General features: G+C 35.2%; 3 protein-coding genes across 12 annotated transcripts; all 3 read left to right on the forward strand.

The window, feature by feature from the left end:
• Positions 1-716: 716 nt before the first annotated feature.
• Positions 717-7,476, forward strand: LOC127259647 (pentatricopeptide repeat-containing protein At3g53170-like). Of its 2 annotated transcripts, none has more exons than XM_051287124.1 (4): positions 717-1,119; positions 1,622-2,717; positions 4,802-6,172; positions 7,373-7,476. In XM_051287124.1, the coding sequence occupies exons 1-3, from the start codon at positions 832-834 to the stop codon at positions 4,819-4,821; spliced, it is 1,404 nt and encodes a 467-aa protein (XP_051143081.1). In that variant the 5' UTR covers positions 717-831; the 3' UTR covers positions 4,822-6,172; positions 7,373-7,476. The 2 variants fall into 2 exon arrangements, with proteins under 2 accessions (XP_051143081.1, XP_051143080.1); XM_051287123.1 differs by having other exon boundaries at positions 7,401-7,476.
• LOC127259646 (uncharacterized) lies at positions 5,843-15,951 on the forward strand. 7 transcript variants are annotated; one of them, XR_007840530.1, is made up of 11 exons: positions 5,843-5,977; positions 6,127-6,172; positions 7,401-7,476; positions 8,240-8,603; positions 8,954-9,203; positions 10,263-10,505; positions 10,583-10,699; positions 11,090-11,540; positions 11,977-12,057; positions 15,460-15,524; positions 15,916-15,951. XR_007840530.1 is itself a non-coding variant. In XM_051287121.1 (9 exons), the coding sequence occupies exons 1-8, from the start codon at positions 5,942-5,944 to the stop codon at positions 11,536-11,538; spliced, it is 1,581 nt and encodes a 526-aa protein (XP_051143078.1). In that variant the 5' UTR covers positions 5,843-5,941; the 3' UTR covers positions 11,539-11,540; positions 11,977-12,299. The 7 variants fall into 7 exon arrangements, 1 of the variants encoding a protein (XP_051143078.1); XR_007840529.1 differs by lacking the exons at positions 15,460-15,524; positions 15,916-15,951 and adding exons at positions 11,845-11,895; positions 12,286-12,457; XR_007840528.1 differs by lacking the exons at positions 15,460-15,524; positions 15,916-15,951 and adding an exon at positions 11,845-11,895 and having other exon boundaries at positions 11,977-12,299.
• Positions 15,910-18,550, forward strand: LOC127259645 (SNW/SKI-interacting protein A). 3 transcript variants are annotated; one of them, XM_051287118.1, is made up of 2 exons: positions 15,910-15,975; positions 16,369-18,550. In XM_051287118.1, exon 2 carries the CDS (start codon positions 16,408-16,410, stop codon positions 18,220-18,222), a length of 1,815 nt encoding a protein of 604 aa, XP_051143075.1. In that variant the 5' UTR covers positions 15,910-15,975; positions 16,369-16,407; the 3' UTR covers positions 18,223-18,550. The 3 variants fall into 3 exon arrangements, with proteins under 3 accessions (XP_051143075.1, XP_051143077.1, XP_051143076.1); XM_051287120.1 differs by having other exon boundaries at positions 16,399-18,550; XM_051287119.1 differs by lacking the exon at positions 15,910-15,975 and adding an exon at positions 15,985-16,100.
• The last annotated feature ends 28 nt before the right edge of the window (positions 18,551-18,578 follow it).

Here is an 18,578-nt window from a genome sequence, read left to right on the forward strand (position 1 = left end):
TTAATATTATGATATGAAAAATAAAAGATAATAAATTTAGTAATTAATTAAATTAAAATTTGAATTATAATAAATAAAAATATATTATAAAATTATTGATATATTAAATAATAAAATATTTTAAATTAAATATATTAATAATAAAAATTATAAAATTATAAATATAAATATAAAAAATAATATAGTAGTATTATTTTCTATATTATTAATAATTACTTATTTTTACTAATATTGATATTATTTTTATTTTTATTTTTATAAAAATATAATAATATATACTTTCTATCTCCTTTAACCATTTATCAATTTTTTTATTTTGATTTCTCTTGTAACAAATTATCTATTTTTTTTTAGAAATCGTACTTTATACTAACATTAAAAATATTCTTACAACTTACAACATATATATATTTTTATTTTATTTATATCACATCTCAATATAATACTAAATGCATGGCTTATCTTCTTCATCTTCAATTATTTCTTCTTCGTTTTTCTTTCCTTCCCTTCCTTCTTCACAGACATTGCCAAGCAGGTTAAATATACGAATATGAATATAAATATAAATATAAATATAAATAATGACCGAACCACTGCCGGTTTGACAAATACACACCAAAACCGAACATTGTCGGTTCGAAAACCGACGAACCGGCTGCTAAGAACCGGATGGGCGAGTCTATCCACATCTCCTCATCCTCACATTCTTCGCCTGCAATTCTTAACAACGGTGACACTGCCACCAACTAACTCTCTTTCTCGCCCTCCTCCTCCTTTTCCACTCCGCCGTCTCTACTAATTTGACTTCATATCTACAAGAGCCTCCCGGCGATGGATTTTCGCCTCCTAAACTCAGCGGATCTCCGCCCCGCCGCCTTCACGGCAAAATCATCGTCCGATAGAATATCGGAATCCAACGGCAACAGTTTTAACCCGAAAAGCATTCAATTTCGCAAGTTTACGAAAAAAGACCTCTCGAGAATCCTACGAACGGAAGCGGCGATTGAAGAGATTGAAAGGAAGGCGAACTCTTCAAAGTACAACAATCTCTGGCCTAAGGCTGTACTGGAAGCTCTGAGTAATGCAATTAAGAGAAACCGTTGGGAGTCTGCTCTTAAGGTTTGTTATTATTTCCTACAGATTTCATTTTGAATGAATTTCTGCTGCATCTTAATTCAAAGTCGCTCAAGCAAGTACAACGACATTTTGGCTTTGATTTCCAGAAAATACTTGTAAATTTGTTATGGAAGTTAGTTTACTTGTTGAAGATCTTATGATTTCGGATTAGACATGAAATTCTATCACGAGTATGCATAATTATAGAATGCAACAAGCATTTGCAAAAGCATTGCATATTTCTTGCAACTTGTATGCTTTTTTGGGGAGATATTGTTAAGAGATTTTCTTTTTTTTTGGGTATTTATTCAGTGATTTTTACTATTAAATTGATTTTTGCCTGGCGTTAGATACTAACTTTCAGTATTGCACATTGGTATGGAGATATCATTTCTTAATCTAGAGGCAAGAGGGCTCTTTTCACATATAAATTTTGTCTAATGTGGAGTAGCACAGAATGTTTCCTGTTTTGTTACAAATAAATTTCACTTTCTTGTGTATGTAGATATTTTATCTTCTGCGTCAGCAACAGTGGTATGTGCCGAGGTCTCAGACATATACAAAGCTTTTAGTAATGCTCGGAGAGTGCAAGCAACCAAATCAGGCTAGTTTGCTTTTCGAGACCATGCTATCTGATGGCCTCCGACCAACAGTTGATGTGTACACTGCACTCGTGGGTGCTTTTGCTCTGAATGGCCTTTTTGATGAGGCATTTAGTATTATTGAGAATATGAAGTCCACTGGCGATTGCAAACCTGATGCATTCACATACTCCATTCTTATCAAATGTTGTGTTAAACAATATCGGTTTGAAATGATCAAGGTTATTTTAGAGGAAATGTCATGTTTTGGAGTTAAATGTAACACCGTGACTTACAACACACTTATCCATGGATATGGAAAGGCTAAACGTTTTGAACAGATGGACAACTCTTTGACAGAGATGATTCAGAGTGGTGAATGCTGTCCAGATATTTTTACTTTTAATTCTGTTATTGGGGCTTATGGTGGATGTGGGAAGATTGAGGAAATGGAGAAGTGGTTCGATGAGTTTCAGCTGATGGGCTTAGAGCCTGATATTATGACATACAACATTTTGATTAAATCATATGGGAATTCTGGATTGTACCAAAAGATGGGATTAGTGATGGAGTTTATGGAGAGGAGATTTTTCTCTCCTACGATTGTTACATATAACATTGTGATCGAGATATTTGGGAAGGCTGGAGATATTGAAAAGATGAATGAGATGTTTCTGCAAATGAAGCATCGTGGGTTGAAACCAAACACTATTACTTACAGTTCACTTGTCTGTGCTTATAGTAAAGCAGGACGGTTGGAAGAAGTTGATGCCATTCTAAGGCAAATAGAGAGTTCTGATGTGGTGCTTGATACAGTGTTTTTCAACTGTATCATCAATGCATTCGGGGTTGCTGGAGATATAGAAAGGATGCAGGAGTTATTCATAGCAATGGAAGGATGTGGGTGTAAGCCAGATAATATAACATTTGCCACAATGATCCAAGCTTTTCAGGCAAAAGGGATGATTGACGCTGCCAAGAGCTTGGAGAGTAATATGATCAGTGCTAATCGTTCTTCAGGTACTCACAAGAAGCCTTTCTATTAATTTTTAGATTTAGAGTGCATAGCATACTTCCTAACCTGTTATATTACTGATTGCATTTGGTACTCCAGCAAAGTTACAATTCCTCGGCTCTTGTTGAGCTTTAATGCATAGTATTGATGATAATTCTACATGTTTGTTGACAATCACAAAACTGCCGATGTCTACGTGGTTCAATTACGATTTATGGAAGAAGTTGATTGAGTAGAGTTAGTTGCACAATCCTCTGATAACATAGATTCCTATTTTCGATGATACAATCAAGACAATTGATTGAATCCTGTAAACCAGTGTATAGAAATTCATTGACATATATTATATATTGTTCAAAAGCAAAATGACTTTGCTTCTTGAATATTCCGGTCACTTCTACTTCTATTGTTACTCAAGATACTTACTCTGTGGAAAAGCCCCAATCTGTCTGAGTGTAACCTTATTAACCCCATCATGTGTTGTTACTGGCAACATTTTGTATACATATGTCGTTGTATTGCCCGGATTTAAATTTCTATGTACCAAATGAATCTTTCCCTTACACTTGTTTCAACTATCAAATAAGTTCTTCGTTAGCTCATTGATGGCAACATCCTTGCATAAGACTTCCAACATATAAATTTTTAGGAAGTAGCAAAACATTGTGTGCAATCTTGACTATATGCCTTTGTAATTATATTGATCTGGGAGATTGGGAACTATTTTTATGCTGTTGTCTACTATGACTCCACTTTCTGAATTTGAACTTCTAGTTCTTATGTTTTTTTCCATTGTTTTCTTACCTCTTTAAGAACAGCATTCAATCACTGCATTATTTAATGCAAACCACTTTCTTGCTGTCTTCGCCTTGCATTTTAGATTTTTATTGTTTGAAGCAGTATGAGTTCTACAAGTCATGTTCTTATATTTCTGCACACTTTATTAATGGCTAGATTCCACACTGATTTATGTGAGTGAAGAGGAAATGGATATGACCACTGAGTGCCTGTTTGAACAGAGCTTGGGGTCAAGATAATCGTATTAGCAATCTATTAATCCATGGATTTTGTTCATTCGAATGTTGTTTCATGAGATCTGCTTGTTTTTCTTGATTTTTTTCTGGAGTTGATGCGGTTTCATTTGCTTTTCTGATGTGATTTCTCTTGCCGGTAATTGATGATGTTTGGTTTCTGCGCATGGACTTGATAAACGGTCAGGGTGACCTGTTTTCATTTGTTAGATTATAACTACGAAAAGATGTGATGTAAAAAGAATTGCTATTCAATTGATACAAGAAAATACTACTGAGTCCTATGTATTGTGATAGGGAATGATTTTGTTTCTATATTTACATATATTTGTGTGTTTTACGGATCAATCTCCGGGTTACAGTTTTGCATAGAATTGGATTCCATTACACATTTAATGCAGGAAACCAGGAGATTCTATCTGTTAGGTCAATGTAAATCTTTAAGCTATCTGTGTGCTTATTGTTAATGTTGAATTCTGGGGATTAAAGAGTTCTGCACGCCTTCTTTGAGAATTTGTGATAGTATTGTTTTTGCCTCTAGCTTCACCTTGAGAAGTTGTATCTTAAGAAACAATTGTTGAGGGAATTACTTTTCTATGAACTCCACTATGTATTTGTTTACAAGAACAACTTCTTAGCCATTTCAATCTCAGATCTTTCAATTTGTTTGGATGCTAGTTTCGATGGGATAATTTCGCTTTTGTTAGCAATGCTAAATAGTTATGCATGGTATTGTAAAGAATACTTTTATGTAATTTTTCACTAATACAAATTATCCTTTTCAGTAAACACCTCCTATAAGTGTACTTATGCATGTATACATAAGTTGGTAGTATTGCTATAGCATTATATATTTATATATATATAGATATAGATATTCAAATTTTGGATTTGTAACTTTTTGTTCAAAATTCATTTAGTAGAATCAACTGTTTGAAAAGATCAGGATAAGTTGTCTTTGTGAATTCCATGTAATGTGATTGATGCAACTTTAATCTGATTCATTTTTATGGGTTTGCTCTTGCATTGTTTTAACACAACTTCTTTTCTTACTGCAGCTAGGAGTCCAAATATATGACATTGTAACACAGGTGGGCAATTTAATTACTGCCGTCTGCCATAAATACGATTTTGTTAGCCGAGATCTTTCACCATGCTTGCCCAGATCACATATTGATTCGATAGCAATCAAAGTACAGCCTGGCCGCTATGCCCTTTCTTCTCTTTACAGTAGTCATTTTAAGTTGTGGTATGACTGCTGAACAAGACAATGAAGTCATTTTAAGTTGTAGTCATTTTCCTTCTTCCCAAGCCTGGCTGGAAAAGGAGCCCTGGCTATCGCTTGAGCGTGGGGTTTTTCTGGCTGTTCAAGTACCCGAATGACTGGTGTCGCTCGTGGTTGGGATGGACCTTCTTCTTTGGGATTTGGATGTTTTCATCCTGCAAAGGTAAATTTACAAAAATAAAGGTAGAAGAGAAGCTAGTACCTCTAGCTGGCAATGGTGGCGATTTACTTGGTTCAGGATAGTCTCAACTATCCCAGACAACGTTCCTTTCTGCTTCAGCTTCATAGCTTCGGCTATCTGCCCGACTTGAATCTCCAGCATCTTGATCGAGGAGATGTATTGTGTTGGAACTCCTGATTCGCTCGTATGGTATTTCTCCAAAGTTCCTCCAGACTCACGGATGCCGTGCCACTGTGAGAAGTGGAGCGAAAACAGGTGCCTGAGAAGTGGAGCGAAAACAAGTGCCTGCTGCGGAAAATGCGGAAAATGGGGGGTATGAAAGTATTGTTGTTGTGGGTAGAATTACCCCAGATAATATTGTTGCGCAGCGAACGGTGGCGGCTATTGAAATTGTTGTTGAGCACGTGGTCCAGTAGGCCTTTGGGGTTGCCCCTTCTGAAACTGTTGGAACTGAAGAGTATTTCTATTCGCTATGTAAAAGACCTCCGATAGGTTCTGAGGTTGCTTAGTAGAGCCCTCAGCGACCTGCAGGCTAGATTGGTCAACATAGGCGCACTCCTCTATGGCCACGGCCTCGCTTACTACATGTTTTCCTTTATTACCGGGGTCCTACTTTACGAGCTTGGCAAGCTCTTTGATTTGAACCGACAGGCTGTCGATCCTATTATCTTGTGAGACTGTAGCAGGAAACTTAATAGCTCTGGTCTGTTGGTCTCTGGCCAGCCTGGCCGCATGGATGTCCTTTATCGTACTGGTGAAACTCAGCAGGTCAGGTCAGGTCAATCTTTTGGCTGAAGGCATAAATTTCTTCCTTTTATGTTATTTCTGCATTTAGCTTGAATGAATTAAGTGGTGGTTTTTAGTTCAAAGATGAGGATGACGACTTCTTCTTGTGCTCTATGCCCTATTAATTCCAGGGCATTCCTACATACACGCCGCGTATGGTTTCGGTAGATCTTCAAGGTACATTATATTTTATGAATCACTTTATATAGCCTCACGTTGTATCTTATAATCCAACCTGCTTCTATATATACATACGTAGATACATCAACTTCTGAGTTTTTGCTAATATGAGGAGATGAGCTTGTAGGTTATTGAAGCTGAGTTTCGAGTTCATGATGTTGTGTTTTCAATCAGAACTCCTGCTGCTGATTTTTTCTTCTCCATTTCTTTGTTTTCACTACCAAATTGAAACAATTGTATTATTAACTTATGTGGGTGCGTAAGGATATGGAGTTGCCTAGAAAATATTTTGCCTGCTCTGGAAGTATTTTTCCACCATTTTCCGTCTTGGGATTCAAGATTTTTTTTTTATTAGTGTAGTCCTACTACCAGAAAAATAAAATAAATCAATATGTTTAATTGGTAATTTCTAAGAGTAACTCCTTTAGGAAAAAAAAATGACTGATCAGATTTGGTCATTGAGCACCAGAGTGTGAAAATGATTGGAACTGTTAATGAAAAGCATATTTTTAAGTTCAGAGGCTATATCTGAGATTTATAACTTTATATCAGAAGGAGACGAAACAAAAAGAAATGCTAATATAAAAGTTAATTTGCAATATGTTATTTTAATTGCAGAGCTAGCTGCTCAGCTTTTTTACGCATACCTCAGCTTTCATAGTAATATATAGCAATTTTTAGTTTTAAATTGAATATTAACTGTTCAAATTCTTTGTCTCAAAATTTGACTTCCAAAGTTGTGTTTGGGTATCTTTCTTGCTTTACTCAAGAAAATCTTGAAATTGCTGTTGATTCGTTATCTTTTGTTAAAAATATTTGATAATTCTTTTTTTATCCTTTTAGGTTTTCTAAACCTTGGTGCTGTATGTGTCTATGTATATGTTCACATGCTTGCATGCATATAAACCTGCCTATGCATATGTCTCCACAATGTATTTTATGCATCCATGTTTGTAGCTGTGTATGATACCCTCAAAATTGGTACTTTAGGTAGAACTTTTGGTTTCAGGGAGAGGAAATGTCATTGTAATTTGCTGAGTCATGTTATAGTTAATGACAAAAGAGATCTGCTGACTGCTTTAAGAACATCATTGTCTTAGTTCTCATTTGAAAAGCATTTCGAGCAATCTTGTACAGGTTACATTTTTGTTCATAGTTTAGTTGAAAATGCATAAATGGGCTATTCGCTTCTAATAGGCTGCTGCTGCTGCGTGTCTTTCAACAGGATCCCTAGGATCAGTGGGTTCGCGGGGATCTTTGTACAATGAAGCCCCAGAAACGTCAACGGATAATATTACATGGTGTGATGTTAATTCTTCTTTCATATTGTATGAAATATACTTTTGAATTTTGCTGTAAGTGGATGCAAGTGTAGCTCTGTGTGTAATGAGGCTCTCATCTCTAGATTTGTTTGTTTGTTTTTTCACTGCTTCTGTGATGCATCTCTTTCAATTTTATGCTACTTGCTACATTGAAATCTGAGTACTACTTTATATCACATGATCTTATTTAAAAGATATTTATTTCTTTCGGTTGTTGTTAAATTGGGTGAGGGACTTAACTGAAAAGCATTATGGTTACATCCTTTTCCCTACACATCCTTTCCTCTTCTTCCCTCAGAAATGGATCTAAATTCTCGATATGTTGTACTTCTCTGTTTTTTTTTTTTACACTGTTATATGCACAAAAGATCTGTGTCTTTGGTCTTGACTTTATCTTATCTGAAAGACTAGCGACTCTTGATACTGCCTTTAGATGTTGGAAGCTCTATCCATATTATGGTTCAAATGCCTGAAATGCTATATTACCTCAGACCTTGAACTTGGTCCATTTTATAATGTTTTTAAAGAATGGAAATGCTAACACTCATAGTTGTTATCACTGCCTTCGGAAAGTGGAGGTTTATTTCCATTTTAATTTTTGTGCTCCTTAAAAATGGTGAATTTAAGCCTTAGCTGCATTTTTGGAAGCTCTTATTTCTTGCTTTGTTCTTCATATATTGCAAATTGCATCCTGGTTTTTGCATTCACTGCCTGAACTAAGAATATTCAGAAAAATTTGTAGGACAGGTCCTGTAACAATTCAAACATCTCAGCCTATAAAGAAGAATTTGTTCTTGCAAAGTTTGCACTTGGAAGAAAATGAAAACTTGGGTAGCTCAGGAGGTTGTGACAGCAGTGACAATGCTTTCCATACTGAAATTCCTGATAAGGACATTGTCGAAAGTCTCGAAAATGAAGTTCAGTATTGGACAGATTTCTCAAAAGTTCATTATCACCCTCAGAGTTTGTATGAATTGAGTGGGATGTGGATGGACCTCAAAGAATTTAAAAATTATGGAATTGGAAAAGAGGCATTTTCAGGTGTACACACAGAAGAAATTAATGAGAGACTTCGCTTTTTCATTGAAGAAAGTGACCATCCTCAGGTACTGTACATGCATGATAACTAAGAGCTTTTGGTTTTACCGGTGCAACTTGTAAATGATGGAATTGGGGCATTGGTCTGCCTGCCGCTGAATATAAAAGACTTGCAATTGTCTAAACTATTGAAAGCTTCAGGGTTCTCTTCGAAAACCTTTTTATCACTTCAGTTCACTTTGGCACAAAGATGCATTAGAAGTTTTCCTTTTAAGAAAACATTTACGTGGAATTAATATTTTGAATTACTATCATACAAAGCATAATGTTGTAGAGCATCCAATTATTTAGTATCCATTATACTAATATTCACCTTATTTTTTTGTGTTTGAATTTCAATACTGATTTCCTTGAACAGGGAATTCAATTCATTGTTGATGATTTTGGGGGCTTCTCTGGTTTAGCAGCGGAGTTTCTAGAGAATATTTCTGATGAGTACCCAAACATTCCAGTCCTATTGTACTCTGTTCATGCTCCTGACACTTGCCTAGGTTCCCAAAACCGCAAAATGGCAATATCCCGTAAACTTCATGATGCAGTTTCATTCGCCAAGTTGTCATCATTCTGTAAAATGATTGTTCCGATTGGTCTGCCATCGCCAAGTATGAGTAAGAATCTTGATCATACGAAAGACACTTCTTTATTAGTTTTCTGGTTGTTTCTCTATGAGACCTAATAGATACCACAATACAACAATTGATAATTATATGGAACTGAAAAGTATTATTAGTTTTCTGGTTGTTTCTCTGTGAGACCTAATAGATACCACAATACAACAATTGATAATTGTATGGAACTGAAAAGCTGATGATGCCGACTATTAACTCTCCCAACTCTCAAATTAAATCTCATAGCCGTAAGGGACTCTTTAATTTATATTAAGAGAACTGCTTGTTTATAGTGACAATTGATCATCTACTTTCTTTTAGAGTTGCAATAACAGTTGAAGTTGGAAATTCTAATAATACTGACCTTTTATAGTATTTCAATTGCAACATTTAAACAAACATATGCTTGTTGTAGTTTTGATTAGTTGAAGGGTCACTTCAAACTTAAGTTCATGGCTTCATGCTTATTAATCCTGGCTAATATTGCCCACTTCTTTAAAATATTATGTATCTCTTTGCTTAAGGAGATTAGAAATTTTGTTTGAAGATGCTTATTAAAATTTTAAAAAATGGTTAATACTTAACATTGCATGTTGAATGCTTGCTATGGATGTTAAATGCTAAGTATTAGTTGTAAAATTTTAAAAAAATGTTGAATACTTAACATTGCATGTCAAATGCTTGATATGAATGTTAAATGCTAAGTTATATGTTGCTGGCTTAAGTTGTATATCCAATAAGCTTTTGGGATGTTCTGTTATATACATAGTATATAAATCAACCACAATTTTCATTTAGTGTGGTTAATTTTCACCCCTATTTAGTGAATAAGTTTGTGCATATTTTTGTTATCACATGGAGTTAAGTTTAATTGGTAAGCGACATTGCAGTAATTAAACATGAATGTCTTTTTAACAATTCAGATTAACCTCTCCCTTGTATTTTGGTGTGCTTGAGTGGTTTCCACTTCTCTTTTGTTTTTACATGTAACCGGTACGTTGCACTTGGCATGTGCTTGTAGCCACGGCATTTAGATAACTTCTATTTGTCTATTTAAAGGTAAGATGTCAAAGCACCTCCATTTGGAAGATAAAAAACCTTATCACACCAGTGCAGTTTATGCATCTGCGATACACTCTGTCAGTCTCCCTTTCAGAATGGATACACTGGGGCCTAGTGCACAGTTGAGCCACACATGTGGTGCTTTGAGTGTCAATGACCTCGTCCAAATGTTAGCAGGCCGGGATCGGCAGAACATGGTTGTTACACTGGATGTTGCAATGCCGGCTCCAGCTTTGACAGGTTCTATATAGTTTAAATTTTACTGCCCCATTATCAGGAATCAGCCATCGCTGAAATTTTTATATCACTTGAAACAGCTGTCCAGGTCCAACAATCTTTATTAAAGCAGTTGCAGCCAATTAGTCCTGAAATATCCGATGTTGAAGACATGCATGCTTTGGAATCTATGATCATCCATGGGGTCTGTGGATCAGGTTAAGTTCCCTCTGAGCCTGTAAACTTGAATGTTCTTAAGCAATTATTCTCTAGATTCTGCTATATCCTGAATACCTCTATATGCACAAGTTGAAAAATGAAAAGTCTTTCTAGTTAACATTGTTTTGAGAATGTTCTTTGGGATATTTTTTTGTGATATCCTGAATTTCTTCCTGAGAAGCAAAAAGGATAGAAGCATTGATACATAGGAATCCATATCTATGCCTTTAATTCAAGGTTTTGCAAAATCTTGCATTGTATAAAAGAAAATTGATAGTGCTGGATACCTTTAGCAGAGAAATGGCCATTAACATGTAGAATGCTGTTTGTGAGAAATATTAATTTCATATGATCTTAACTCTAATTCTTTTGTTTGTATCTGAAATCAGGAAGCAAAAGAGCCTTAGTTTCCCAAGTTCAGGAAGCTGTCCAAGCTGCTTATTTAAGTGCAGAAGAAAGGCCCAAATTCTCCCATCTATCTCTTGCTCGGTGTCCTCTTCCAATACCATTGCCTTTCCCTTCAATATTTGGGAACCATGTTGGCCAAAATGGTGAGCTCTTGGATGCCCCCATTTCCGACTCTCCATCAAGGGGGTCACTTGAAGTCCACTCGATCCCCATGGCAGCAAAACTACGTTCCAGCAATGGTTTTTTGCCGTTTCTGGAGAATAGACTGGGAAGCCTTGGCAAGTTTGGCATTGGACGAGGAGCACTTGGGGCAGAGTTACTGAAAAGTTGGGGATTTGGAGATGAGGATGTAGAAGATATGGTAGAGACGCTGTCAAATATGGTAGCAAAGTTGAAACCAGCATTCGAAGAAACATCAGATTCTGATTGAAGGTCGGTTAGTCTATCACTCTGTCTACATGATTTTTAACAAAGGATCAGTGAAGGATAGATATATAGATATACCAAAAAATAGATGGATGTATGTATATATACCCTCTTTAAGTTGGTCTTGCTGACATGAATTTTCTTCTCTTTACAAGAATAAATGACAATGTGGTTTGGCCATATAGTATTCTCGGGTCTGGACAAAATGAGCACACCCACAGTGTTTTATAATCTTGTGTAATTGAACTCTTGTCTTTGTAAGTTATCAAGACCAATATGATTTAATTACTAAATTGTTTTCCATTTTCAGAGATTTACCTGGAGCTGGATGTGTCAGGCTAGATAGTAGATAGAGCAATCTGTATGAAACTATCTTGAATTCCATGTTTGTGTTATATTATGTTCCATGTGATGTTCAAAACTAATTGCTTTCTATTTACAGAGCCATGCAGGTTTGTTCTATCTTTACATCGCGGTGCTTCTTGTTGTAAATAACAGGCTTACCATTGAGAATTTAATGAAGGTACGCTTGTCTTGAAATCTCTCTAGTTTTTTAACATTATTGCAACATTGGATCAAATCTTGCGACTTACAGTATGGATTGCTGATCAAATATGGGTTTTGGTTTAGTTCAAAGTCACTTAGGTATTGGCCTCTTAGGATGTGTTGGTAAATACAGCTAGAACCCATTATTCTTTTGTCGGCATAGTTTGTCTGCAAAACTTTTAACTTTTCCAACTTTTTATTGCAGTCTAAGTCTTCCAATTTCTCTTTTGGAGAATTCGATGCAATAGAAATAGAAGTACATATCTGAATGGGTTATTGCAACTGTCTGCTTTCTTGTAGTAATACTCCTTGACCTCTTGTAGTAATACTCCTTGAAATCTTGTAAGTATTTGGATTAAGGTCAGTGAATTTTAGTTAAACCACACATGAATCCTTAAAACTACGTCATTTTATGCAATCGTGTAAAGAAGGCCGGTTTACTTTGGTGAAAGAATAATTGAATTAACACAATATAGATCACCCAATGCAGAATTCAAATACAAGAAAGATAAAACTATTTGTTTGGACAAGAAAGATATAAATTAGTTATTTAAATAGTAAATATTTATTATTTAATGATTAAAAATTCTAAAATATATATTTTAAATATTTTTATCATTATATTTTAATAATATATATATATAATATGAATATAATTTTGTAGAAAATAAAATTTTATATAATAAAAAATATTTATTTATTTATATTCCTATAATTAGTTTTATAAAAATATTGAAAGTTTTAAAGAATAAATAAAAATTTAATTAAATATATTTATATATGTTAAATGACTTTAAAGTGATAAAATTACAGAAAGAGTCAATTTTGTGGAACGGATAAAAAAGTTAAAAGAATCATCTGTCGGGGATAGAGTATATACTTCGTCGGACTCTAAAGTTTCGTTTACTTTTTGTGTGAGTTGCAAAAATATATATTAAAATATTAATAAAATGATATTTGTACACAAAAAAAAATTATATAAATATAAAAATATATTTAATGTTAACTACAATGACTCAAAAACAAATGTGATCCTTAGAAGACAGACATTTAGGGAGCATTATATTCTTATATTTCTACTAATTTTCTTTTTAATAATATACTATTATTATGTTTTATAAAAATATGAGTTTGTTTGGAGATTTAGAATTTGTGTCTCAGGTTTAAATAATAATAATTTTTAATTTAAATAGTTATATAATACAATATAAATAGATATTAATTTGATATTTTTACTATAATATAAAAATAAAAAGTAAATATTTAATATAATACTATATAATTTTATTTTTAAAAGAAAAATTAATAAAATTTGATAAAAGAACAAACTTATTTTACCCTATAAAAACGCTGCACTACAGTGCGCCACTTCTTCCCATACTTCATCTTCTCCTATTCTCCCCTTATTACTTTTTTTTTTTTTTTTTTTCCCTCACTCTTTTCCTGCTGTTCTTCTGTCCCAGATAATTTGTCATTTTTTCTAATTCGTAATTCCTAATGCAATGTAAATTCTTTTTTCTTTTTTTTTTTCAAATTTCCATTATTTATCAATTTTTTTAAAAAATATCAAATCAAATATTTATTATTTATTTTTATATTATATTAAAAATTCATTTTACACATAACAAATATTATAATTTAAAATTTTTACTATCCTGGAATTCAAAATCTAAATTCAAAAACAAACACAAAGGTATTAAGGAAAAAGGTAATGATAGTGGGATAGTAGGACTGTGACAATAATAAGAGAGTATAAATATGTCTGAACCGCCGGTTCGAACGTCAAGCCAATTGTTCGAACAGGCATCCTTCAGAGCAAGTCCTAATATTATTATCATTATTATTAGCAGGGAAAAAAAACAATGATTTTTGGTACCAATATAACTAAAATTCATCAATTGTCCCAATATAAAAAATTTATTAATTTTAGTTTCAATATAATCGAAACTCATCATTTTTTGTCCAAATATAACTAAAACTCATCATTTTTTATTTCAATATAAATTTTTTATCAATTTTAGTCTCAATAACCAAAACTTATCATTTTTTTTTCCAATATAATCAAGTTTTATCTTTTTTGGTCTCATCGTCAACAAACCGACGGAAAATGCTGATGTTGACTTGCAAGATTGTGCAATTTCTTCGAATATAAATATAAGGTTTGATTTCTTTTCACATCAATATTTTCCGTCGGTTTGTTGACGGTGGGACCAAAAAAGATAATATTTAATTATATTGAGACTAAAATTGATAAAATTTTTATATTGAAACAAAAAATGATGAATTTTGGTTATACAGGACAAAAAAATGATGAGTTTTGGTTATATTGAGATAAAAAATGATAATATTTATATATTGGGACCAAAATTAATAAATTTTAGTTTTATTGGGACTAAAAATAATTTTTTCCCTCATTATTATCCAATAATTTAAGGCAAGTCTCTGAGACTCTGTCTATATATTTATACGATTAGACTTGCTCAAACGTTCAAACTGCTGGTTACGATTACAAAACGTCGGTTACGGTTTGTCAAAATATCAAACCGAAACCGAACTTTCCGAATGACGGTTTCGATTACGATTTGACGGTTTTGATTACGGTTTATAAACCGCCGATTACGGTTTGAACCGCCGGTTTATATATTCATTTTTGATATATTTTTTTTATTTTCTATTTTTCTAAAAATTTGAATTTTATTTAAAAATAATTAATTTTCATTTTAATTTTATTTAAGCACTAACAGTGACTCTGTTATCGAAGACTTCTCGTTACATTTGGACGGCTTTACTTTCCTTAATCGAAATTAGTGATACGCAGTGACCTTAAATTTGATTTACATAAGTTGATGTAAAATCGACACCACCTTGGTGCAGAAGAAGCCAAGCCAAAGTCTTCTTTTTCTCTTTCACTTTCTCTTTACATAAATTTGTTAGAGCCACTGTACATTTATTTTTCCCCCTCCTACATTTGCCTACTTCCGTCGTTTGACACGTAAAATTAATGTGTAAAAAAAAACATTTAAATTAATAAAGCCACTGTATGTGCTCTTAGATATATTTATTATTTATTTATTATATAAAAATTATATATATAAATAATTAATTAAATTTTTACAATATAAAAATAATTAAAATAATAAATATAATAAATAATTAAATTATAAAAATATTGTACTAATAGATAATAAAATAATTTAAATTATATATAATTATAAAATATAAAATATAAATATAAAATATTAATAGTATTATTATTTTTCAATATTATTAATAATTATTTATATGTATTAATATTATTATTATTATATTTTAAATTTTAATTATAAATATAATGATATTATAATAAAATACACACAATTTAACGATAATATCTAATCAGGCATCATATCCACGCTGTACGGAGGCCGCAGATCCGCAGCCGCGCCTGAGCCAGTGAGCCCCCAGGTTCTCCCTCTTCCTTCCTTTTTCCTTAGGTCTTCCCATTTCTTTCCTTTTTTCTTGCAACCTCGGTCCTTCTACTCCTTTCCTCTTCTTTTTCTTCTGTGCGCCTACCTGCCCTGCCATGGTGAGAGATTAAAAAAAAGAAAATAAAAAAAGAAGCTAAACCGCCGGTTTACGGTTTGAACCGGAGGTTTGCGGTTTGAGAAAATTCCAAACCGAACCGTCGAAACGACGGTTTCGGTTCGGTTTGTGTCCGGTTTCGGTTCGAACCGTAATCACCGGTTCATAAGCCGTCGAACCGGCGGTTCGAACCGACGGTTCGATACCGAATGGGCAAGTGTATATACGATGCTATTTCTATCTGGTCTTTATTTTTCGTCCTTTTTGTAATCAGGCGCCGCCTTCATCCAGGGCATAAGGCCGATAAGCTTCTACCGTCGAGTTCCGCTTTCAGGTCTTTCTGCAACCCCCAAACTTTATTCTTGTATGCGTAGATCTGCGTGTATCCTCCTCGTGCTGCAATTCGTTTCATCTGAGCATACGTTTCGCGCTGTAGACGAGCAATTATTTTAGATCTCGGTTAGGGTTTCATGTGGCGCTAATATTTAGATTTTTTATTTTTATTTTTTGAATTAATCGTTGAATTTATGGTTTCAAATCAACGTTATGAGAAACTGCTATTGATTCTCCCATAGATAGTTTCTTATATGCTTTGGTTCTTGTATTCCATCCCGTATGCTGTTTGCTAGATTTCTAGGTGTCATCTTCTTTCCAATATTGTCGTGATATAATTCTTTTTAGTTGTTTGGATTTCTTTGATAATTTTATTGGATTAATTCATTTTTAGGGTTATAACGTCTCGGCGTGTTGACACCAGAATTTGAAGATGGTGGCGTTGACAGATATTCTCCCAAAGGCGAAATCATCTGTGACCTCTAACTATGATCATTCAAATGATCCATGGTTCAAAAGTAGGTACTCATTATCTGAATCCGAGGAATCCGAAGCTCCCATCTCCAAGGCCAAACCTGTGCCTCCTTATTTGAAAAGGGCAGGATTTAAGCCCTCTAAGCCTGAAGATTTTGGGGATGGAGGTGCATTCCCGGAGATTCACTATGCTCAGTATCCACTTGGCATGGGCCGAAGCACCAAGCAGAAGCCAGGTGGGAAGACTCTGCCCCTCACTGTGGACGAGCAGGGGAACTTGAGATACGATGCAGTTGTGAGGCAGAATGAGAATTCTAAGAAGATCGTGTATTCTCAGCATACCGATCTTGTTCCAATATTTGCAAAGGATGCTGAGAAGGAAGATGATATGGATGTGGATGAGAAGCAGAAAGAGATTGATGAGACCACCCAAGAAACCCGATCTGCTCTTGAGAAGATTGTGAATGTCAGGTTGAGTGCTGCACAGCCGAAAAATGTTCCAAAACAGTCTTCAGACTCGAAGTTCATCAAGTACAAACCTTCTCAGCAGTCTGCAGCCTTTAATTCAGGGGCTAAAGAGAGGATCATTCGCATGGTCGAGATGCCTGTGGATCCTATGGAGCCTCCCAAGTTTAAGCACAAGAGGGTACCCAAGGCTTCGGGTTCTCCACCTGTGCCAGTTATGCATTCTCCGCCTCGGCCTGTGACAGTCAAGGACCAGCAGGACTGGAAGATCCCACCTTGTATTTCCAATTGGAAGAACCCTAAAGGATACACAATCCCACTCGACAAGCGCCTGGCTGCTGATGGTCGGGGTCTGCAGGAGGTTCAGATCAATGACAATTTTGCCAAGCTATCAGAGGCTCTGTATGTGGCAGAACAGAAAGCTAGGGAGGCAGTTGCAGTGAGATCAAAGGTTCAGAAGGAGATGATGATGAAAGAAAAGGAGAAGAAAGAGATGGAACTCCGGGAGCTTGCTCGCCAGGCAAGAAAAGAGAGAACCGGTGTGGCTACAGCTACTGCCGTGACAGTGCCTCCTTCCGAAAGGGGTGGTGGCATGGATGATTCCGATATGCGCATGAACTACGAGCGCCCGAGGGATGTTCATCCAAAGGAATCGAAAGAAGAGAGAGAGGAGAGGCTGCAGAGGGAAAAGATTCGTGAGGAGCGTCGCAAGGAGAGAGAGAGGGAAAGGAGACTCGAGGCAAAAGATGCTGCAATGGGGAAGAAGAGCAAGATTACCCGCGACAGAGATCGTGATATCAGTGAGAAAGTCGCACTTGGAATGGCATCGACCGGGGCGAGAGGGGGTGAAGTTATGTATGATCAGAGGCTGTTCAACCAAGAGAAAGGGATGGATTCCGGTTTCGCTACGGACGACGCTTACAACATCTATGACAAGGGGTTGTTCAATTCTCAGCCCACTTTAAGTACTCTGTACAGGCCCAAAAAGGATGCGGATGATGAGATGTACGGCGGTGCTGACGAGCAGATGGAGAAGCTGATGAAAACGGATCGCTTTAAGGCTGACAAACAATTTGCAGGTACATCTGAGAGGACGGGGCCGAGGGACAGGCCGATGGAATTTGAGAAAGACCAACCAGCTGAAGAGGATCCGTTCGGTTTGGATCAGTTCTTGACGGAGGTTAAGACCGGTAAGAAAGCAATGGACAAGGTGGGGAGTGGAGGTACATTGAAGGCCAGTGCTGGATCGATGCGAGATGGGTTCGAGGGATCGGGTAGATCAAGAATTGGCTTCGAAAGAGGGCGCTAAGGTGATGTTGTTTACTTGTCTTGAATTCAATTCTGGCTTTACTAGTGCTTAAATAAAAATATGAAAATAGATTCGGTATGATCTTGGGGGTGGTGGCTGACGCTGCTGCATGTGAGTCGATCTTCTCCTTCTTCTTCTTCTGTGTGTAGACTTTGTGATTATACATACAGACAGTATGTTTGTGGCTTCCTTGCTTGGATTGTAATCGATGTTCTTGTGTTTCATTATCCTACCTTTTAATCTTAAAATGTTGTTTCATGGTTATGGATTTGACGACATTTTCAGGCAGTATAAAATACTAATGAATCTTATATGTCTTGGTAGATAGGATCTTGCTGCCTGTTTTCTTCATCAGC

Source organism: Andrographis paniculata, unplaced genomic scaffold (genome assembly GCF_009805555.1).
Source record: "Andrographis paniculata isolate CXL003 unplaced genomic scaffold, ASM980555v1 Contig60END, whole genome shotgun sequence".
NCBI lineage: Eukaryota > Viridiplantae > Streptophyta > Magnoliopsida > Lamiales > Acanthaceae > Andrographis > Andrographis paniculata.

Coding starts and splice junctions, on each gene's coding strand:
- LOC127259646 (XM_051287121.1), top strand. CDS start 5,942: ATGGATGTCCTTTATCGTACTGGTGAAACTCAGCAG. Junction 5,978..6,126: donor GTACTGGTGAAACTCAGCAG/GTCAGGTCAGGT, acceptor TATTAATTCCAG/GGCATTCCTACATACACGCC. Junction 7,477..8,239: donor TCAACGGATAATATTACATG/GTGTGATGTTAA, acceptor AAAAATTTGTAG/GACAGGTCCTGTAACAATTC.
- LOC127259645 (XM_051287118.1), top strand. CDS start 16,408: ATGGTGGCGTTGACAGATATTCTCCCAAAGGCGAAATCATCTGTGACC.
- LOC127259647 (XM_051287124.1), top strand. CDS start 832: ATGGATTTTCGCCTCCTAAACTCAGCGGATCTCCGCCCCGCCGCCTTC. Junction 1,120..1,621: donor GTTGGGAGTCTGCTCTTAAG/GTTTGTTATTAT, acceptor TTGTGTATGTAG/ATATTTTATCTTCTGCGTCA. Junction 2,718..4,801: donor CAGTGCTAATCGTTCTTCAG/GTACTCACAAGA, acceptor TTCTTACTGCAG/CTAGGAGTCCAAATATATGA.